Source organism: Biomphalaria glabrata, chromosome 4 (assembly GCF_947242115.1).
Source record: "Biomphalaria glabrata chromosome 4, xgBioGlab47.1, whole genome shotgun sequence".
Lineage (NCBI taxonomy): Eukaryota > Metazoa > Mollusca > Gastropoda > Planorbidae > Biomphalaria > Biomphalaria glabrata.
Genome location: NC_074714.1, coordinates 5,586,989 through 5,606,605, shown reverse-complemented (window position 1 = coordinate 5,606,605; position 19,617 = coordinate 5,586,989). Strand labels below are relative to the sequence as shown.

The 19,617-nt window shown below is 37.3% G+C and overlaps 1 protein-coding gene across 2 annotated transcripts; it reads right to left on the bottom strand.

Annotated features, from left to right (window-relative positions):
• Positions 1-1,004: 1,004 nt before the first annotated feature.
• On the bottom strand, positions 1,005-19,550 carry LOC106051849 (death-associated inhibitor of apoptosis 1-like). 2 transcript variants are annotated; one of them, XM_056025969.1, is made up of 10 exons: positions 19,397-19,550; positions 15,906-15,959; positions 15,222-15,712; positions 13,285-13,358; positions 11,701-12,951; positions 9,128-9,303; positions 8,901-8,958; positions 8,454-8,561; positions 7,780-7,899; positions 1,005-4,756 (listed from the first exon to the last, which is right to left on the bottom strand). In XM_056025969.1, exons 3-10 carry the CDS (start codon positions 15,449-15,451, stop codon positions 4,557-4,559), a joined length of 2,217 nt encoding a protein of 738 aa, XP_055881944.1. In that variant the 5' UTR covers positions 15,452-15,712; positions 15,906-15,959; positions 19,397-19,550; the 3' UTR covers positions 1,005-4,556. The 2 variants fall into 2 exon arrangements, with proteins under 2 accessions (XP_055881944.1, XP_055881945.1); XM_056025970.1 differs by lacking the exons at positions 1,005-4,756; positions 7,780-7,899; positions 8,454-8,561; positions 8,901-8,958; positions 9,128-9,303 and adding an exon at positions 9,705-10,041.
• Positions 19,551-19,617: the final 67 nt, after the last annotated feature.

Here is a 19,617-nt window from a genome sequence, read left to right as displayed (position 1 = left end):
GGGGTCCAGCGTGCAATAGCTAAAGACGTATTTCTACGTGTCACAGCTGATTACAAATGTTGCCACACAAAAAGAAATGTTTTGTTGAATTAGGTTACGTCAGTTTATTTCATCGGATGTAATACATCTCTGTGGCATTTTACGTCTCGTGAGACGATCTTTTCCCTTTGCAACTTCTTGTGTGACTAAAGAGGCCAATCCTTGATACACAGCTGCGATCACAGGTTGGGCATATAAAATCACCAGGCGCCATTGCATTTTCACCCTTCTTTCTGCTTCTGTTGTGTATGACATCTGCAATCTGTGACCCTTCCTTTATGCTCTCTCTCCATGTGGATCTGTCCAGTGCCACCTCTTCCCAGTTGCCAGTGTCGATTTTGAAGAGCTTCATGTCGCGTTTGCATACATCCGTATAACGTAAAAGTGGGCGACCAGCGGCTCTCCTGCCTTCAATTAGATCGCCATACAGGATGTCCTGTGGAAGTCGACCTACTGGCATTCTACGAACGTGGCCAAGCCAGCCAAGGCGTCTGCTGCTGATAACAGAGCGGATGTCCTGGCATCCTGCTCTATGTAGCACTTCCTCATTTGTTATCTTATCTTGCCACCTTATTTTAAAGATCCGCCTTAGGCATCGGAGGTGGAAGACATTCAGCTTTTTTTCCTGCCATGAGTAGGTTGACCATGTTTCACTTCCGTACAGCAAGGTGCTCAACACACAGGTCCGGTAGACTAGGGCTTTAGTACTGCTAGTCAGCAATATGTTGTCCCAGACTCTTTTCTGCAACCGTGACATGGTGGCCATTGCCTTGGCTATCCTGTTGTTTATGTCTTTATCCAGTAGAGTGTTGTTGGATATGATGGAGCCAAGGTAACAAAAGTGATCAACAATTTCTAGTGGTTGGCCATTAATGCTTACTTGAGGTGCAGTGTTTGTGTTTTGGACAATACATACATAAAGACAATAAAGTGATAAAATAAAGGAAAGGCACACACAAAAAAAATCATTTTCAAAAATACTTTCATTGTACATACAACATATAGAGCGGTTTTCAAACCGAATGTTACATTTAAATAAAAAATGCAAAATAAAAAATCCCCTTCCCATTTCGTACACAGAGAATCCTGGCTAAGTGAATGTGTAGATCTAAAAGATCTAAAATATTCCCATGTTAGGATTTAGATCTAGTCTTACAAGACAATGGAAACATTTTCCAGATTTTTTTTTATTAAACTCTTTAAGGAATGCGAAACTACCAGCAGTATAGTCTGCTCAATAGCAGTATAGTCTGCTCAATAGCAGTATAGTCTGCTCAACATCAGTATAGTCTGCTCAATAGCATTATAGTTTGCTCAATAGCAGTATAGTCTGCTCAATAGCAGTATAGTCTGCTCAATACCCTATTCTCTCGTTCTCAATCTAGCCAGATTATTTATTTATTTTTTTTATTAATTATGACTCAAACTTTTTCTAGTCTCTGGCCAACGAGTTAGTAATTTTTTTTTTCAGAACGATACACTTGCTGTCAAATTTTTATGAAAATCGTTAGAGCCGTGCTTGAGATCCGTGTCCAGGTTCCATGAAGTTATGAGTTGAATAGAGGTATTGTAAACAAAAAAAGGTTTTATAGTGTCAAACAAAGTGCGTTATGCACTTTTTTCATTTTTTTCTAGCTTAATATTTTTTTTTTTACAATACCTGTATTCAACTCATAACTTCATGGAACCTGGAACCTTGGTAAACCTGGACACGGATATCGAAAACGGCTCTAACGATTTTTTTAGAAATTTAACAGTTGATTTATATCGCTGAGAAAAGAAGTACTAGCTATTTGACACACTGGGAAAACTCTGGCTTAACCCTTATCATTTTTGTAGTAAGAGTTAAAGTTAAGTTCCCCTTTCAGACCTTATGGTCTATATGGCAGATGATGTAAATGCCATCTGTTCCTGTGGCCCACTGTTAACGAGGGTGTCAGATGGCCAGCACAACGACCAAACGCCTTTATTTTTTCCTAACTAATGTCAGGTACCCATTAGATCAGGGTGGGTATCCTCTAACACAAATACATAAAGTGTTTTCTGTCATTATAACAGTAAAGACGGCTACAAATATTAATCTATTAACGAACGAAAAGTGAATAAGCTGCTTTGACTGGCAGAAAACGTGAAGAGTATGCCTCAAGGTTTGAGTCAATCTGGTTCAGCGCGTGCCTGAAGTTCTCTTCTATCTATGTATTCAGCCTTAATAGCAGTCAGATAATGTGGAAAAAACAACAAAAATAGACATTTTATAGACAAGTTTACAAGTCATGTTAAAAGAATGGATCTGAAGCTGTACATTTTCGATTTTTTTTCAAAACTGTGTTCAATGAATTTCTTGCCTTGACTGATGTGGACGGTTGTTGACTTGTAGATACAATCTGCTGGTACACAACTAAACCGCTTTGTAGGCTAAATGTGTCTCTTTACTAGTAAAACTTGAAATACATGTAAAACATGAAATACATAAACTTTGTCACATGTAAATTATGAGTGAGTATGGTGTGAATGTACACTTTGGTTTCTTATAGTTATAATGTTTTTTGTTTGGTGTAATGCACAAACTGTAAGACAAATTTCCTTACGGATAATAAAGATTATTATTATTATTATTATTATTATTATTATTATTATTATTATTATTATTATTAAATAGGTTTTTTATGAACAAGAGTCAATATAATTATAATATAGAGTCAATATAGAGAAAATCAACTTTGAGATCAAATAACATAAAAGTAGTAGATGTATAAAATTGTATTTTTTAAAATGTAGCTTACAACAAAAACACGTCTTTTCACTCTGGCAATTTGGAGTCGTCTGTTCTACCTAAGACCGCTTAGGACAATGCCGCTTTTCTTTCATCATTCACACTACATAGGTAGCCTCTTCTCAGCGTCGCCATAGAAACACACAGCGTAGAAATAGTGTGACACTTCGATTTATACCTTGTAGGGCGATGCGTATTACTTGATACCCGTAGGTCGGGGCAGACACAGAAGGTTTAGTAGCGTTAGTTTAGGCGTGGGCTAGAGACTCATCCCATATAGAGTAGAGTCTTGAGACAGACACAGCGTGTGTCGTGTGCTAGTCGTTTTTCTGGCGAACGACACAGACCGAAAGGATGAGTGGCGGCAACTTAATCGTGCGGAGCAGGGCGTCCTAGCCCAGTTCCGTGTCGGTCACTCGAGCCGTCCTAGCCCAGTTCCGTGTCGGTCACTCGGGCCGTCCTAGCCCAGTTCCGTGTCGGTCACTCGGGCCGTCCTAGCCCAGTTCCGTGTCGGTCACTCGAGCTCGAGCCCTCCTAGCCCAGTTCCGTGTCGGTCACTTTGGCCGTCCTAGCCCAGTTCCGTGTCGGTCACTCGGTCCGTCCTAGCCCAGTTCCGTGTCGGTCACTCGGGCCGTCCTAACACAGTTCCGTGTCGGTCACTCGAGCCCTCCTAGCCCAGTTCCGTGTCGGTCACTCGGGCCGTCCTAGCCCAGTTCCGTGTCGGTCACTCGAGCCGTCCTAGCCCAGTTCCGTGTCGGTCACTCGAGCCGTCCTAGCCCAGTTCCGTGTCGGTCACTTGGGCCGTCCTAGCCCAGTTCCGTGTCGGTCACTCGGGCCGTCCTAGCCCAGTTCCGTGTCGGTCACTCGGGCCGTCCTAAGATAGTTTCGTGTCAGTCACTCGGGCCGTCCTAGCACAGTTTCATGTCGGTCACTCGGGCCGTCCTAACCCAGTTCCGTGTCGGTCACTCGGGCCGTCCTAAGACAGTTTCGTGTCAGTCACTCGGGCCGTCCTAGCACAGTTTCTTGTCGGTCACTCGGGCCGTCCTAGCCCAGTTCCGTGTCGGTCACTGTCCAATTGGTGTTTACTTCGGATGTTTTTGAGACCATTACGACACACGGTGCCGCCACTGCATGGAGGACGTAGAAACAGTAGACCCCATTCTCTATGAGTGTCACGTTTTTGTCTGAAGGGCGATTGGGACAAGGTGATGAGAGAGAAAGACAGAGAACTGGTCCATGTGCTGCGATGGGTCTGTCCATGTACGGAGACAAGGCGACTTTAAAACTCACTGCCCGCTTTTTATCCCGTGTTTTAAGGGAATAATCTCAGAAAGTTCGTTTACAGGCTTTGAGAGCAAGTTGCTGAGACCTGCTCGCGATCTTGGCTCCAGGAGGTGTGAGTTGTTTGACAGAGACAATTAGCAACATGTAGGAAGTTTTTTCTAAGGTACCAGGGTAAGAAAATATTTTTTTTATTAGTTATAACATTAGTTGATAGTTAATTTGGAAAAAATAGAATTTCGCTATAGCTAGTAGCTAAGATGTCTAGGCTATTTGTTTAGAGTCACAGTCCGAATCGGTGAGGTCTAATTGTGTGCAGTCTGAGTCTATAATGATCAGTTTGTAGAGTGACATCCAGTAGAGTTAGCCAGAGTCCATAAGTCGGACAAGAATCCGAAAAGACTTTTGCTTTGTTACAAAAAAACAAAGAAAGTACTTGTAGATACTTGAGCACCCGTTCTATTTAGCCAATAAAAGCGCGGACAGTTCCTTTCACAATTTTCCTGCAGACTGGACAATCTTTCAAAGCCCCCGCACATTCGGCGCATGAGACAAGATGACCACAGGGCAGAAACACTACCTCAACATCTTTGTCCATACAGATTTTGCATATCGTCTGCTGGCGTAGATTGTTGTTCTTTTCTTTTATTTCTCTGATAGTTTCTATTTAAAAAAAAAAAAAAAGATTCTGTAACTTCCGAATTATTAAATATATGATAAGAATAATAAAACCAGTAGCGTAGCAACCAGTGAGTAAATGGGAACTTTTTCCCCTGAGCCCAAGACAATTAGCGCCCATAAAGGCCTTTGAAAGAACAAAAACAACAACAAAAAAAATTGAATATAAATGGAAAATATACCAAGTTTATGTCACGTATAATTACTAAGTTAGTAAGTCAAAGGACCTAAATTAGGATGTTTTGTAAATGTACTAAAAGATGTAGGAGGGACTTCATTGGTTTTTGGTGTACTCAAAATAAAGGAAAGGGGAAGAGATGCACCAGTATATAGTGTTCATTATTATTCATACATTAGTGTTAGGACAGAATGCGTCTTACTTCCATTCTAGACTAGATAATTGAAATGTATCTGCTATTCTATCAACTGCTGTCCTAGATAACAGAAATGTATCTGCTATTCTATCAACTGCGGTCGTAGATAACAGAAATGTATCTGCTATTCTATCAACTGTTGTCCTAGATAACAGAAATGTATCTGCTATTCTATCAACTGCTGTCCTAGATAACAGAAATGTATCTGCTATTCTATCAACTGCTGTCCTAGATAACAGAAATGTATCTGCTATTCTATCAACTGTTGTAGTAGATAACAGAAATGTATCTGCTATTCTATCAACTGTTGTAGTAGATAACAGAAATGTATCTGCTATTCTATCAACTGCTGTCCTAGATAACAGAAATGTATCTGCTATTCTATCAACTGCTGTCCTAGATAACAGAAATGTATCTGCTATTCTATCAACTGCTGTCCTAGATAACAGAAATGTATCTGCTATTCTATCAACTGCTGTCCTAGATAACAGAAATGTATCTGCTATTCTATCAACTGCTGTCCTAGATAACAGAAATGTATCTGCTATTCTATCAACTGCTGTCCTAGATAACAGAAATGTATCTGCTATTCTATCAACTGCTGTCCTAGATAACAGAAATGTATCTGCTATTCTATCAACTGCTGTAGTAGATAACAGAAATGTATCTGCTATTCTATCAACTGCTGTCCTAGATAACAGAAATGTATCTGCTATTCTATCAACTGCTGTCCTAGATAACAGAAATGTATCTGCTATTCTATCAACTGCTGTCCTAGATAACAGAAATGTATCTGCTATTCTATCAACTGCTGTAGTAGATAACAGAAATGTATCTGCTATTCTATCAACTGCTGTCCTAGATAACAGAAATGTATCTGCTATTCTATCAACTGCTGTCCTAGATAACAGAAATGTATCTGCTATTCTATCAACTGTTGTAGTAGATAACAGAAATGTATCTGCTATTCTATCAACTGTTGTAGTAGATAACAGAAATGTATCTGCTATTCTATCAACTGCTGTCCTAGATAACAGAAATGTATCTGCTATTCTATCAACTGCTGTAGTAGATAACAGAAATGTATCTGCTATTCTATCAACTGTTGTAGTAGATAACAGAAATGTATCTGCTATTCTATCAACTGCTGTCCTAGATAACAGAAATGTATCTGCTATTCTATCAACTGTTGTAGTAGATAACAGAAATGTATCTGCTATTCTATCAACTGCTGTCCTAGATAACAGAAATGTATCTGCTATTCTATCAACTGCTGTAGTAGATAACAGAAATGTATCTGCTATTCTATCAACTGCTGTCCTAGATAACAGAAATGTATCTGCTATTCTATCAACTGCTGTAGTAGATAACAGAAATTTCATCTTTCATCACATCGACTGTTGATGTAGATAATATATTTATAATTATAATTAATTGTAGATAACAGAAACTTTTCTGTTCAAATGTTATTTTAAATAACAGACACTTGATTGGTTATTATATCAACAGTTGTTGTAGGTAGTAGAAACGAATATGATAATATATCAACAGTTGTTGTAGAATCAAAACTTGTTATCACACCAACTTTTGTTATTGATAATGTAATCAAAATTATTTATCATATCAACTTTTGTTGTAGAATCAAAATGTATTATCACATGTACTATTGTTTTAGATAACAGAAACTTGATCTATTATCACATAAACTGTTGTTTTAGATAACAGAAACTTGATCTATTATCACATAAACTGTTGTTTTAGATAACAGAAACTTGATCTATTATCACATAAACTGTTGTTTTAGATAACAGAAACTTGATCTATTATCACATCAACTGTTGTTTTTGATAACAGAAACTTGATCTATTATCACATGTACTATTGTTTTAGATAACAGAAACTTGATCTATTATCACATCAACTGTTGTTTTTGATAACAGAAACTTGATCTATTATCACAGGTACTATTGTTTTAGATAACAGAAACTTGATCTATTATCACATAAACTGTTGTTTTAGATAACAGAAACTTGATCTATTATCACATTAACTGTTGTTTTAGATAACAGTAACTACATATATCATTATGTCTACATTGTAGATATTAGGGCCTTGATCTTTTATGATAATTACAGTTTTTGTAGATAAAAGAAACTTGATCCGTTATATCAACCCCTGTAGGTAACAGAAACCTGATATGTTATTATATCAGTTCTTATTGTTGGTAACTAAAACTGGATCTGTTGTTACATCATCAACTTATATTGTAGATGACTTGATGTCTGATGAGACAGAGACAGTTCTTAGACACATTTCTTCTATTTAATTCCTTTATCTTTTAAAACATGATATACAAATCCCGATTTATTTGTAAGTCAGAGTTCCTTATGCTAAAAAGACTTCTTTTATTATTATCGTCATCATCATAATCATCATATTATTATTATTATTAAATTGGCAGCTACTATATACTTCACAGGTAGATCTAGTAGACTAATAGTTAGATCAACTTGGCCTGATATCATCTCATAGACCCATTAATATTTCCGGCAATGAAATGCCTACATTAGCTTGTTTTTTGATAACTAATCGATGGAAAAAAATTGACATCTAAAAATGTTGTGATTTTCTTACCATCGTCTTGAACTGGTGCTGATGTGCCCGTGTTCCTGGCATGCATTTTGTTGATGTACTCGGTCTCTTTCTCGCGCTCCTTACATTTCTTAAGCAACAGATCAGCTGATATCGGGATATCTAAATTAATGAACCAAACACCTTTAGTTTGATACAATCACAGAGAAATACAAATATTACGGGCAATAGGAAAATTGTATCAAAGTTGTTTATTTTATGAATGCTTTTATTGGGCCCGCCACTGACAGCAAGAAGATGAAGAATTTACGCTGGGTTTTTTTCAGGGACTTATGATAGGACACAAAGACGGAAAATACAAAGAAGTTTATAAACTGGCTGTCTGTCTGGTCAGGTGGAGTGCGATTTCTTAAGTCAGATGCCCATTATTGTTGATGGGACTCAGGGGCGTCCTTAAAATCCCGAAATAAAAAATTCCAGTCTTCACCAAGAATCGAACCCAAGAACTTTCGGTTCGGAAGCCAATCACTTTTCCAGTCAGCCACCATGCCAATTAGCTTGTATTTTATTTTCCTAAAGATATACATAAACTGTCGACTTTCTAGGAAAACCAATACCGCCGTTTCCGAAATACCCAGTTTCCAGCCAGATTAAGCCCATGAAGAGTTTGCAGATCTAACAGAAGGAACTGTCAACAACAAAACGAAAAGAACTACCTTGTGTTTTTAACTGACTTGCAATCTCCAGGACTGTATTCTCAGGAAACCCAAACTCCAGCATCGCTTTGACTGCTGGATCACGTTTCAGTGGCATGTTTCTATTGTCTGTTGAGCAAAGTTTAAACGGGCATTAGAAAACTTGGATTAAGTGTTTTTATCTTATCTTATCTTATCTCATATAATACAGACGTTACTTCAAAAAAGAAGATGATTACGTCCTACGCGTCATGCATTTAGTCATGCATATTAACCAATGACTTAAATTCTGCCAAGTCACTGGTTTTCCTGGCTAGCTCAGGCAACCCATTCCATGCTCTAATAGCACTAGGGAAGAAGGAATATTTGTACAAATTTGTCCTAGCATATGGGATGAGGAATGTTTTTCAATATAAGTACATAGTCAAATTCATTATGAATTACTATTATAACAATGCCTGTACATACCAAGCTGGAAGGCTGAAGCTGATGCTCCTAAATGTTCTACTACCATCGTGAAAGAGATCTGAAGATAATAAACCTTTATGCTAATTATGCTAACCTAATGTTAAACAGTCATCAAACTATATTTAAAAGGTCTTCTCAATGAAATAAGGACACGCACGGTGAACATTGTACTTAGACTTACAAAAGACGTAGAATTTAACAAGATTTCTTTGAAATGCAATAATCACCTTGTCCTTGGTTTTGTTAAGCTCCTGCACCGTGTCAACGAAATTTTGTCCCATGAGTTGTCTGATGAAAGCACACTTGGGGAACCACCTGGCATGTTCTACCCAGACGTCATCTTCATCTTCCCAGTTTCTTAATCCACCACCACAGAAGAAACACCTGGCACAGTCTCCGTAACCTAAAAATAGAGAATTGCACATAACGCCTGGCACAGTCTCCGTAACTTGGAATTAGAGAATTGTACATAACACCTATCACAGTCTTCGTAACTTGGAAATAGAGAATTGTACATAACACCTGGTAGAGTCTCGGTAACCTGGAAATAGAGAATTGTACATAACACCTGTCACAGTCTCCATAACCTGGAAATAGAGAATTGTACATAACACCTGGCACAGTCTCCGTAACCTGGAAATAGAGAATTGTACATAAACACCTGGCACAGTCTCCGTAACCTGGAAATAGAGAATTGTACATAACACCTGGCACAGTCTCCGTAACCTGGAAATAGAGAATTGTACATAACACCTATCACAGTCTTCGTAACTTGGAAATAGAGAATTGTACATAACACCTGGCACAGTCTCGGTAACCTGGAAATAGAGAATTGTACATAACACCTGTCACAGTCTCCATAACCTGGAAATAGAGAATTGTAAAATAACACTTGCCAAAGTCTCCGTAACCTGGAAATAGAGAATTGTACATAACACCTGGCACAGTCTCCGTAACTTGGAAATAGAGAATTGTACATAACACCTGGCACAGTCTCCGTAACCTGGAAATAGAGAATTGTACATAACACCTGGCACAGTCTCCGTAACTTGGAAATAGAGAATTGTACATAACGCCTGGCACAGTCTCCGTAACTTGGAAATAGAGAATTGTACATAACACCTGGCACAGTCTCCGTAACCTGGAAATAGAGAATTGTACATAACACCTGGCACAGTCTCCGTAAGTTGGAAAAAGAGAATTGTACATAACACCTGGTACAGTCTCCCTAATATGGGAATAGAGAATTGTACATAACACCTGGTACAGTCTCCGTAACCTGGAAATAGAGAATTGTACATAACACCTGGCACAGTCTCCGTAAGTTGGAAAAAGAGAATTGTACATAACACCTGGTACAGTCTCCGTAACCTGGAAATAGAGAATTGTACATAACACCTGGCTTAGTCTCCGTAAGTTGGAAATAGAGAATTGTACATAAAACCTGGCACAGTCTTCGTAACTTGGAAATAGAGAATTGTACATAACACCTTGCACAGTCTCCGTAACTTGGAAATAGAGAATTGTACATAACACCTGGCTTAGTCTCCGTAACTTGGAAATAGAGAATTGTACATAACACCTGGCTTAGTCTCCGTAACTTGGAAATAGAGAATTGTACATAACGCCTGGCACAGTCTCCGTAAGTTTGAAATAGAGAATTGTACATAACACATGGCACAGTCTCCGTAACTTGGAAATAGAGAATTGTACATAACACCTGGCACAGTCTCCGTAACTTGAAAATAGAGAATTGTACATAACACCTGGCACAGTCTCTATAACTTGAAAATAGAGAATTGTACATAACACCTAGCACAGTCTCCATAACTTGGAAATAGAGAATTGTACATAACACCTGGCACAGTCTCCGTAACTTGGAAATAGAGAAGGCTCAACTCTACCTGACAGTTTCAAGAAGAAGAAGAAGAAGAAGAAGAAGTAGTTTTATAAGTCGTTTTGTTGTTGGATTTTACAGGGCACATGGGAAAAAATAATGAGACCATGTCTCTAAAAATGTAGAAGTTATTTCTTTAGGCATGTTTGTCTTTTATGAGCAAGGATTTTTTTTTTCTAACAATTGCTTACCAAGTCAGTTGAACTTTGAACCTTGAACCATTTCTCCTTGGAGACTTTTGACTCCTGACACGGCTACCACGGTCAAGTTCAACTAGACTGAATTGTTCTCTAATGTTATTTCTTTAAATCTAGACTGCACCACTGATTGCTCGGTACTTCCAAACAATTTACATGTGCATAGCTATACTAACAGTCGTTTCGTAAAGGTTTGTATAATGTTTTACATGTTTCGGATGTTCCTTCAGAGTTGAAGATTTTAGTGCACAACTGCATCACTGTTTGTTTGGTAGATAGATACAATTCAAACTTAGGTGCATAGCTGCAACAATGGCTGCTTAGTATATAGATGCAATTTTACACCACTGATTGCTTGGTACCGGTATTTAGATACAATTCATACTTAGGTGCATAGCTGCTACATTGATTGGTATACACCTCTTACTGCTTGGTACCTGAATATAATTCTTAGGTGCGAAGCAACACAAAAAGTATTTTAGTTCATATATACAATTCATACTTAGGAGCATAGATGCACCACTTATTGCTTGGTACTCAAATACATTTCATTGGTGAAAAACTAAATCTATTAAAATATTATTTTAATCCTATAAATTGGCAAGCTACAACATGAACTAAACTATTACTAGTAATAAAATATTTACAACAAAATCTATTTCTTAAATCTGATTACTAATTATTACTTTACTCAAAGATAATTTACCAGCGTAATAAAACCCAGCATCGGCAAGATCGTCTGAATGTATGTGATGAGACCTGGGCCAGTTGGTGAACGTTTTGGCGCGTTCTCCTTTCACTGCGTACTCTTGACGTTTGGGCCTCTCTGTGACTATACCTAGTTCTGAGTAGGTTGGGCCCTTGCCATCTTTGTTGCTTTTTGAGGCTGAGTTTTGTTCCACTTTGGCCGTGGATTCCCCTGACGCGCCCTGGAGAGAGTTTGAGTCTGAACGTGAAGATAAACCGCTGTTGTGTGATGTGGTGTCTCGTGCGCTGGAAGAAACTGAAGTGGCGTTTCTGTTGTGTGAGACGCGGTCATCATCGTTGGTGTCTTTCTTCGTCTCCGATCTTTGAACATCAAACTGGACATTGGACGGCGGAATGTCGTCAGTCACTAAAGAAGATTCTGATTGGGGTGTCGCTGTCAAAGAGGGTGGAGGATGGATGTTTTTCCCTTGATTCAACGTAGTGTATGGAACATATGAATTTCTTTCGCGCTGTATTTCTCTATCAGGCATGATATTATTATTCTGAAGATTGTAATTGGGTTCTGGGAAAGAATTAGAAGGCACTTGAGTGACATTATCTGATTGCAATGTAGAGGGAGTTCCTTTATTTAGTGCATAATTGCTTTTAATGTCATTTGTCGTACTTGCTTGGCTTATAATAGGGGCTGCATCATGTTCAATGTCTAATGTGTATGTGTTATTTCCTTTTGTTTTTATACTTTTTAATGCTTTTAATATCTCCTCGAAGTTGGCAGAGCCCGCCACAATCGGAACATTATCACTACCTCTTCCGGTCACCATAGCACAGCTTGGAGACAATGACTTGTGAACCTCTGACACAACTTCCTGTTCTAGCCATCTATTTTTAGAAACACAACACGTATAACACGTGACCATGTCAACTGAACCAGTACCAACGTAAACAAAACCTTCTCGAGCCAAAACTAAAGCAGATTGTGCAGCACTTATTGGGTAATCGCTGTATGTTTTTAATCTAAATGTTTCACATTTAAAGTCTGTCCACGCAATGCCTTTCAACTCTCTAGGGTGGCTCACTTGAGTAAGTAAATAGCACTGGAAAAAGACAGGTTTCAGTTTAAAATATTTTGTAGAACATAAATCTTCCATTAATGAAGAAACTGGGCTCCTCTCTTCCTCCCCATTTACCGTTTTTTTCCCTAATGACGCATCGAGTTTCACTTCATTTTTCTTGGTTTCGTGAGTAAAATCTGAAAGTCATGAAATATTATAAGTGAAAAATAAAATTGATGGATCTGATTGAAGATTTTAATACCAAAGTTCATGTACAGTACTATACACTTTGTTTACTAAATTGATTTTCAATCTCATTCTACAGTGCTTAAAAATGGTTCACAAATTATTAATTTGTTTTGAAATGAATAATTTATCAATACTTTTGTATTATAATTTATATACATAAAAAAACTTGCTACTTATATATTTGCCTCCATCAATAAAAATTCCCATATTAGGCCTAGCCTTTGTGTGTTTCATAATAAAAGTTCCTACTACCAAGCAATATATAGGCACAATATAGTTACCATTGTCTATTAATATTGAATATTCTATTAGTATTGAATATGCTTCTCCTCTATTCTGTCGATTGCGATTTCGCCTGTAAAAAAAATCATTACAATCAATAAGAGAAATCCATATAAAAGCACACAGAAATTTATATTGTTGCAAATAGAATTAAATCTGTTTAATAGGACTACCGGTTAATCAGATAGCCACTCATTTGGACCAAATCCTTAAGTATCGAAACATATCCTATTAGGCCTATATATACAATGGAATCCGGTTAATAGGACCAGACGGTTATAAGAAACGATTGTTTGAAGAGTTGGTCCGATTAACCGGTTTCGACTCCTGTAGGGTTTATAAAATCACTTACTAGCTATTGTAACTCATTATAGACTATAGTTTTAAAGTTTAAACCCCTATAGCTGTAAACACAAATCCTTGAAGTTGTTGTATTTCACTACGGCACGGCACGTGTCCTGATTGTTCGATACTCTGAACAAGTCTGATGGGATAAAGCCAACTTAACCAAGGCATTGCTTCCCGGCTTTAACGTGGCATCCGGGTGGAAATGGTCATTAGAGAAGACGATTAGACCAATTGAGCATCACAACAGAATCCCGTTTGGGTAGGACAGAGTCCATCGCCCTTGAGTCCATGTCACTATTCACACACCGTTCCTCAAAGGGCAGTTTTAAGGCAGACACCCTCACGGCTGATTTGGTGTAGAGAAAGAATATGGGGGAGTCCCCCGGTGTGCTTGGCCTTCAGTCTCACCTCTAACCCGGTCGTATTGAGATACGAGTCATCGGTAACACGGATGTAGCAAATACCTCCCAGACAGAACTGTTGTTCAGACAAGCCGCTGGAGGAGAGTTTCGATGAGCTCTAGAGTTCCAAGAGTCTTTGACTCAACTCTTTGGACAATTAAAAAAAAAGATGGATAATTTAGAGCACCCTTTTTATCATTCACTTCCTGTCGTTTGTTTATCAGGCATTGTATCCCACTGCGTCGATTTTGTTAAACTCGCCCGTATACTTTCAGCTTTTGACTCGGCTAATAGTCGTTTGTAAGCCCATGTATTACAACTCTTTACATATATATTCATGTATGTTCTGATTCGTGTTGAAATAACAAGCTACATTCGCGCACTTGTACGTATACTTTGTAAATGTTTAAATAAATGCAATACATAAAACACTGAACCATAATCTTCAAATACAAAAACAAAATCTAATAAAATACTCAGAAAGACACAAAGATAAAGGCACATTCCTCGTCCCATATGCTAGGACAAATTTGTACAAGTGCTCTTTCTTCCCTAGTGCTATTAGAGCATGGAATGGGTTGCCTGAGCTAGCCAGGAAAACCAGTGACTTGGCTGAATTTAAGTCATTGGTTAATATGCATGACTGAATGCATGACGCGTAGGACGTAATCATCTTCTTTTTTGAAGTAACGTCTGTATTATATAAGTTAAGAAGATAAGATAAGTGGGATGTAATTATTGTTTGAACTATTACTGGCAGTTGAAGTAAAAATTAAAAGTAACGTCTGTGTTGTATAAGATAAGAAGATGACGAGAAGTCTCGAGTTCGAGCGCCGTTTTGAACTTGAACACTTTTATGACGTCCTCTAGCTATCTAACACCCGTTGCGGCCCGCGGTTGGTCAGTACGCTGGACTGATGACACTCGAGTTAACCGTCGGTCAAAGAAACAGATAAGATTTATTTCTTAGTGAACAGTCTTAAACAGATTTATTGTGTATTAGTTTATAGAGTCTAGGCCTAGGCGATAAACAACGGAATATAGCTTTCCAGTGGTTACCGGATTATCTATCATATTTAAGACGGGAAAATAAACAACTAAACTCAACATCACTGAATAAAACAACTTTTTTTTTTCTAAACATATTTGTATCAAATGTATCAGTCATTTACTAAATACCTTCTTACCTATGTGGATAATGACTTTTTTTCTGACGTCGTCCTGTTGAACATGAGAGTATCTTCATCTGACCAACCCTTCGTCTCAATCTTGTCTCATACTTTACAGAGATCCCATCAAAATGGAAAAAACAATTCCGTTTTCTCTTTTTGATAAGTGTTTTTATTTTCGAGTTGAATTCAGAATTGAAGTACTGTACAAAATCATTATAGTTTTTCTTATTTCTCAATCGCCTCATTCTTCTGATATTTTTTTTTTTTGGGGGGGGGGGGTCGTTCTTGACAGGCAAATATATATATATATATTTATTAGAAAACGCCCGTTGAAGTCTTTCGTATTTAGAATGTTTTTAAATTATAGAAATGAACTTCTGAAGTAAAAAAGGTTTTTATCTTGAGTAAAGTGCAAGTATGTCTGGGTAGTAATGACACTGTCTTGCGACACCAATCATCAGTCGCGTGGTGGACATCGCTCATCATTCTTTGAGTTCGTAATCTTTCTGCGAAATATTATTTATTGTGTCATCAAGTGTAAACAAATAATTTGTAATAATATTGTTTTTTAATAATACATTTAAACGAAACCAAATCGCAAATGTTATAAATGTAGTTTACTGGAACTAATATAAATAAAATTTCTTACAGAGTATAAGAAAAAGTATAGAATAAAACTCCGTCATCAATGTATCTTACCCAGTGTTATGTGGAGACTCGCCGTTTTGGACCTTTGTCAGTAAGAAAATTATGCTGTAGAAAAAAATGAACATGTTTGTAATGTGAGAAATATGATAAAGAATGGAACAATAAAATCCACAATTTATATAGGTCATTTATTTTAAGTCTCAAAAGTTGTATATAAATCAAATGTAAACTCAGCGAAATTCATATCATCTGCTTTCGAGGTACTTAAGTCTCATTAGAAATCTTAATGTAGAATATAAGAGCACGCCTTTGGGACACGAGAATACTAATACTGATGAATACACTAACACCAGTAGTAAAATTACTAAACTAAGAGACGCTTCAGAATAGAAGAATATTAAGTAAAGTACCAATAATACGTACAACACTTATCTAATACACAAATACAAACTAAAAAAAAATAGGGGTACTCAGAAAGATACAAAGATGGATAATCTTATTCTTTTCTAGCGCCATTAAAGAGCAAGGAATGGGTCCGTCTGAATCAACCAGGAAAAGAAATGACTCAGCAGAGTTTTGGTCTCTAGGCAACCTTCACGACTGCAGCAACAAGGTGATACGCATAAGCCGTAATCATTGTTCGTACATGAACGTTTGTAAAATGCATATAAGACCTCATTTAGTATGGGGACAGATTATTAAATCAATGTATACAACTTTTTTTAACTGTAAAGTACAAGCTTCATAGTTTACTTTTATATGATTATATAAAATATATATATATTATATAATTTAATACAGATTATATTGTAGTAAGCAGGAAGTCCACTACTGCAATATTTAAATCTTTTTTCACCCCTTAATGTACGCCTGTTTCTGTAATAATGTCAAGCTTCTTTACCGAACTATTAATAACCACTATCTGGGTCGCCTGACTATTGTCACTCTCCTTCAACTATACGGGAGTGGAGAGGTGAACAGCCTCCCCCCCCCTCCCTCCACCCCCAAAAGGAGTACAGCCTTGGCATACCATACAGACGGAAGGAAATTCACCCTTACACAAACACACTTACCGCCACCCTCTCTTTCTCACGCTGAGCGCATTCCCATTGGCTGATCTTCTACACTGGTCGTGGTAACAAAAGTATATAATATCAGGAGAAGTTTGCTTAAAGGAAGCAGTTTTTATCTCAGTTTAAAAAAAAAAGAAAGGAATCTTCCACTTCTAAGCCTTAGGACAGAAAATCTTTTCATTCATCGTAGGGTCTTGGAGGTTGTCGTTTCAATTATTTTTAGTAACTCTGTCAGGTAAAATTTCTAAATCTTTAGTTATGAACAATAAAACTTCTTATGTGATGTTTACTGAGATTCCATAAGGCATTACCAAAGGTAAATCTATGTATTTAGACTTTGTTTGTTATTGTTTTTTATGTATAAATCCTAATATCCAATCATAGACATTGCAAAGTAGGCCCTATGTGTAATTAAAATTAATTAACGGTAATATACATATTGAATTGTTGACATGCAAAACAAAATATTAGGACTACTCGAGTGAAGAGTGTTTTAAAAGAATGTCCATAGCCTGTAATCTTTCCCCCTCCTCCTAAACCCTTGGTTCTTAAACTGTGGTCCGCGGATCCCCAGGAGTCAGGGAGACAACCGAAGTGAGTACGCAGTAAGATGAAAACTGTATACAATTAAAATAATTTCTACGCTGAAAGCTAGTTTATCTGATCGGACAATTTGAATTACAAACAACTACTGTTTAATAAGTCTATGAAAATCTAAACCAAAGATGTGAAAACTGCCTATTTAGCTGCATACTCCCGACTGAGGATTGAAGACTTATTGGAATATGCGCAAACATAATATGTATTTATATAGGTTTTTTCGCTTACGTCTGAGGGCAAGTTTTTACTACATAAGGGTTCTAAGGTTAAAAAAAGTTTAAGAACCTCTGCCCTAAACCATTCAAAAGAAAAATTTGCATAAATATATCTTCCAAACATTGGAGGCTTTTTCGTTTCTATTTAATATAATCTGATTCTATTTTAATTTCTACTAATACCATAGACGAAACCATTGTCTTCAGTTTTGAGTAATCACAAAGTCGGATATTAAAGCCTTCTGTCTTAATTTTACTTTGACAGGGAATTCTTGTATTAACTCATTCGTAGTAAATCCATGTATCATTTGATTCATGCCACATGCTGACCATTATGCTAACAAAAGTACTAAATGACTTATAGAATGGTCTGTAAAGCTTTCCTTTATTATATATTACAGACGTTACTTCAAAAAAAAAAAGAAGATAATTACGTCCTACCCATTTCATGTGTCAATCTAGTTATGCGTGTTTATCAACAGGGCCGGTCTTAGGCCACTGCAACCTATGCGGCCAATGTGGGGGAAAATTGTTTAATCCTCCCGGGCCCCCACTTGAGGGCGGGGGGCCCAAATGAGTGTTTTTTACAATAAAAAATAAATATTATGCAAAATGCAGGGGCCCACAAAGAGGCCAAGAACCCCCCGGGCACCAAACGAGGAAAAATTCCTATCTACGCCCCTGTTACTTTAATAGTCACTAGCATACAAATATAGATCTAAATCTATCTCGACCTCTTAGAAAACCAAAAAGAGCGATATTTTGCTTATCGATTTTAAATCTAAAAGGCAAATCTGAATGTTTATCGGCTTTTTGTTGGAAAACTACTATCTACTGTAGATGACTCGTAAAGTTCATTTGAAAGTGATTTTGTACTTAGTAAAGTATAAATAAAATGTAAAGACGAATTTATTTTCTAATACAAAATCTTAATTTTCACTTAAATTATCCTTATCACAACCCAAACTAGGCCCCGCGCAATCCGTTTCGCATAGGGCCCCGCAACCTGTCGGACCGGCCCTGTTTATCAATGACTTCAACTCTTGCTAAGCCGTTGGTTTTACTGTCTGTTTTAAGCAACCCATTACATTCTCTGATGGCACTAGAGAAGAAGGAGCATTTGTACGAATTTGTTCTAGCGTATGGGATATGAAATCTGCCTTATCTATGTGTCATTCTGAGTATTTCATTAGGTTTTGTTTTTCTATTTGTAAATTATGGTTCGGTGTTTTATAAAGTATAGTTACTTTACTTTTTATTTTTCTGTCCTGAAGTGGCTCAGGCGAATAATTTTTCTTGGCACAGATTTATTACCTATAACCCGAATCAAATAATTGTTAAATAGCCACCTTAACTACTAAGCTGTATATAGCCTGCAGTTTTGCGCTTCATTGAATGTCGACTTTTTTTTTTTTTTTTTTGCAATGAGAATAAGGACAAATAAGGGAAATACCCTTTTTCGGAAATTCCCATTGAAAATAATACCTAATAATACTTTTTTACGTGGCGCATGAAGTTTATTTTTAATCCGAGAGAAATCGGTATACCTCTTTTTTTTTTCTCTATTCACTTTAAACTTTAAATCGTGTTAATAAACTAAAGTATCTAAATAGGGTATAGATCTAATAGTGATGAAAATGTAATTTCACGTTACCTACGGTCCATTGTAAGTAATTTCCTACAATTCATTTTCCAAGAATAAGTGTGAGGAGTAGATTTGGTACATTGGTGTACATTTAGTCGACTCTGGCTTACTCGGCTAGTAGCCCAGTTTGCTGTGTGACGCTAACGCTGCTGTCGGATCGTGCGAAGACTCCGCATTTCTATTGGCTGTTTGCAATTGGTGTGGGGGGGGGGGGCAACTATACTATGTTA

Excerpts from the sequence above, each read along its gene's own strand:
- LOC106051849 (XM_056025969.1), bottom strand. The coding sequence starts at position 15,451 with ATGAGGCGATTGAGAAATAAGAAAAACTATAATGATTTTGTACAGTAC. Across the intron at positions 12,952-13,284 it reads TTCAATATTAATAGACAATG|ATTTTACTCACGAAACCAAG; the intron begins GTAACTATATTG and ends CATGACTTTCAG. Across the intron at positions 8,562-8,900 it reads AGCTTCAGCCTTCCAGCTTG|ACAATAGAAACATGCCACTG; the intron begins GTATGTACAGGC and ends TTTGCTCAACAG.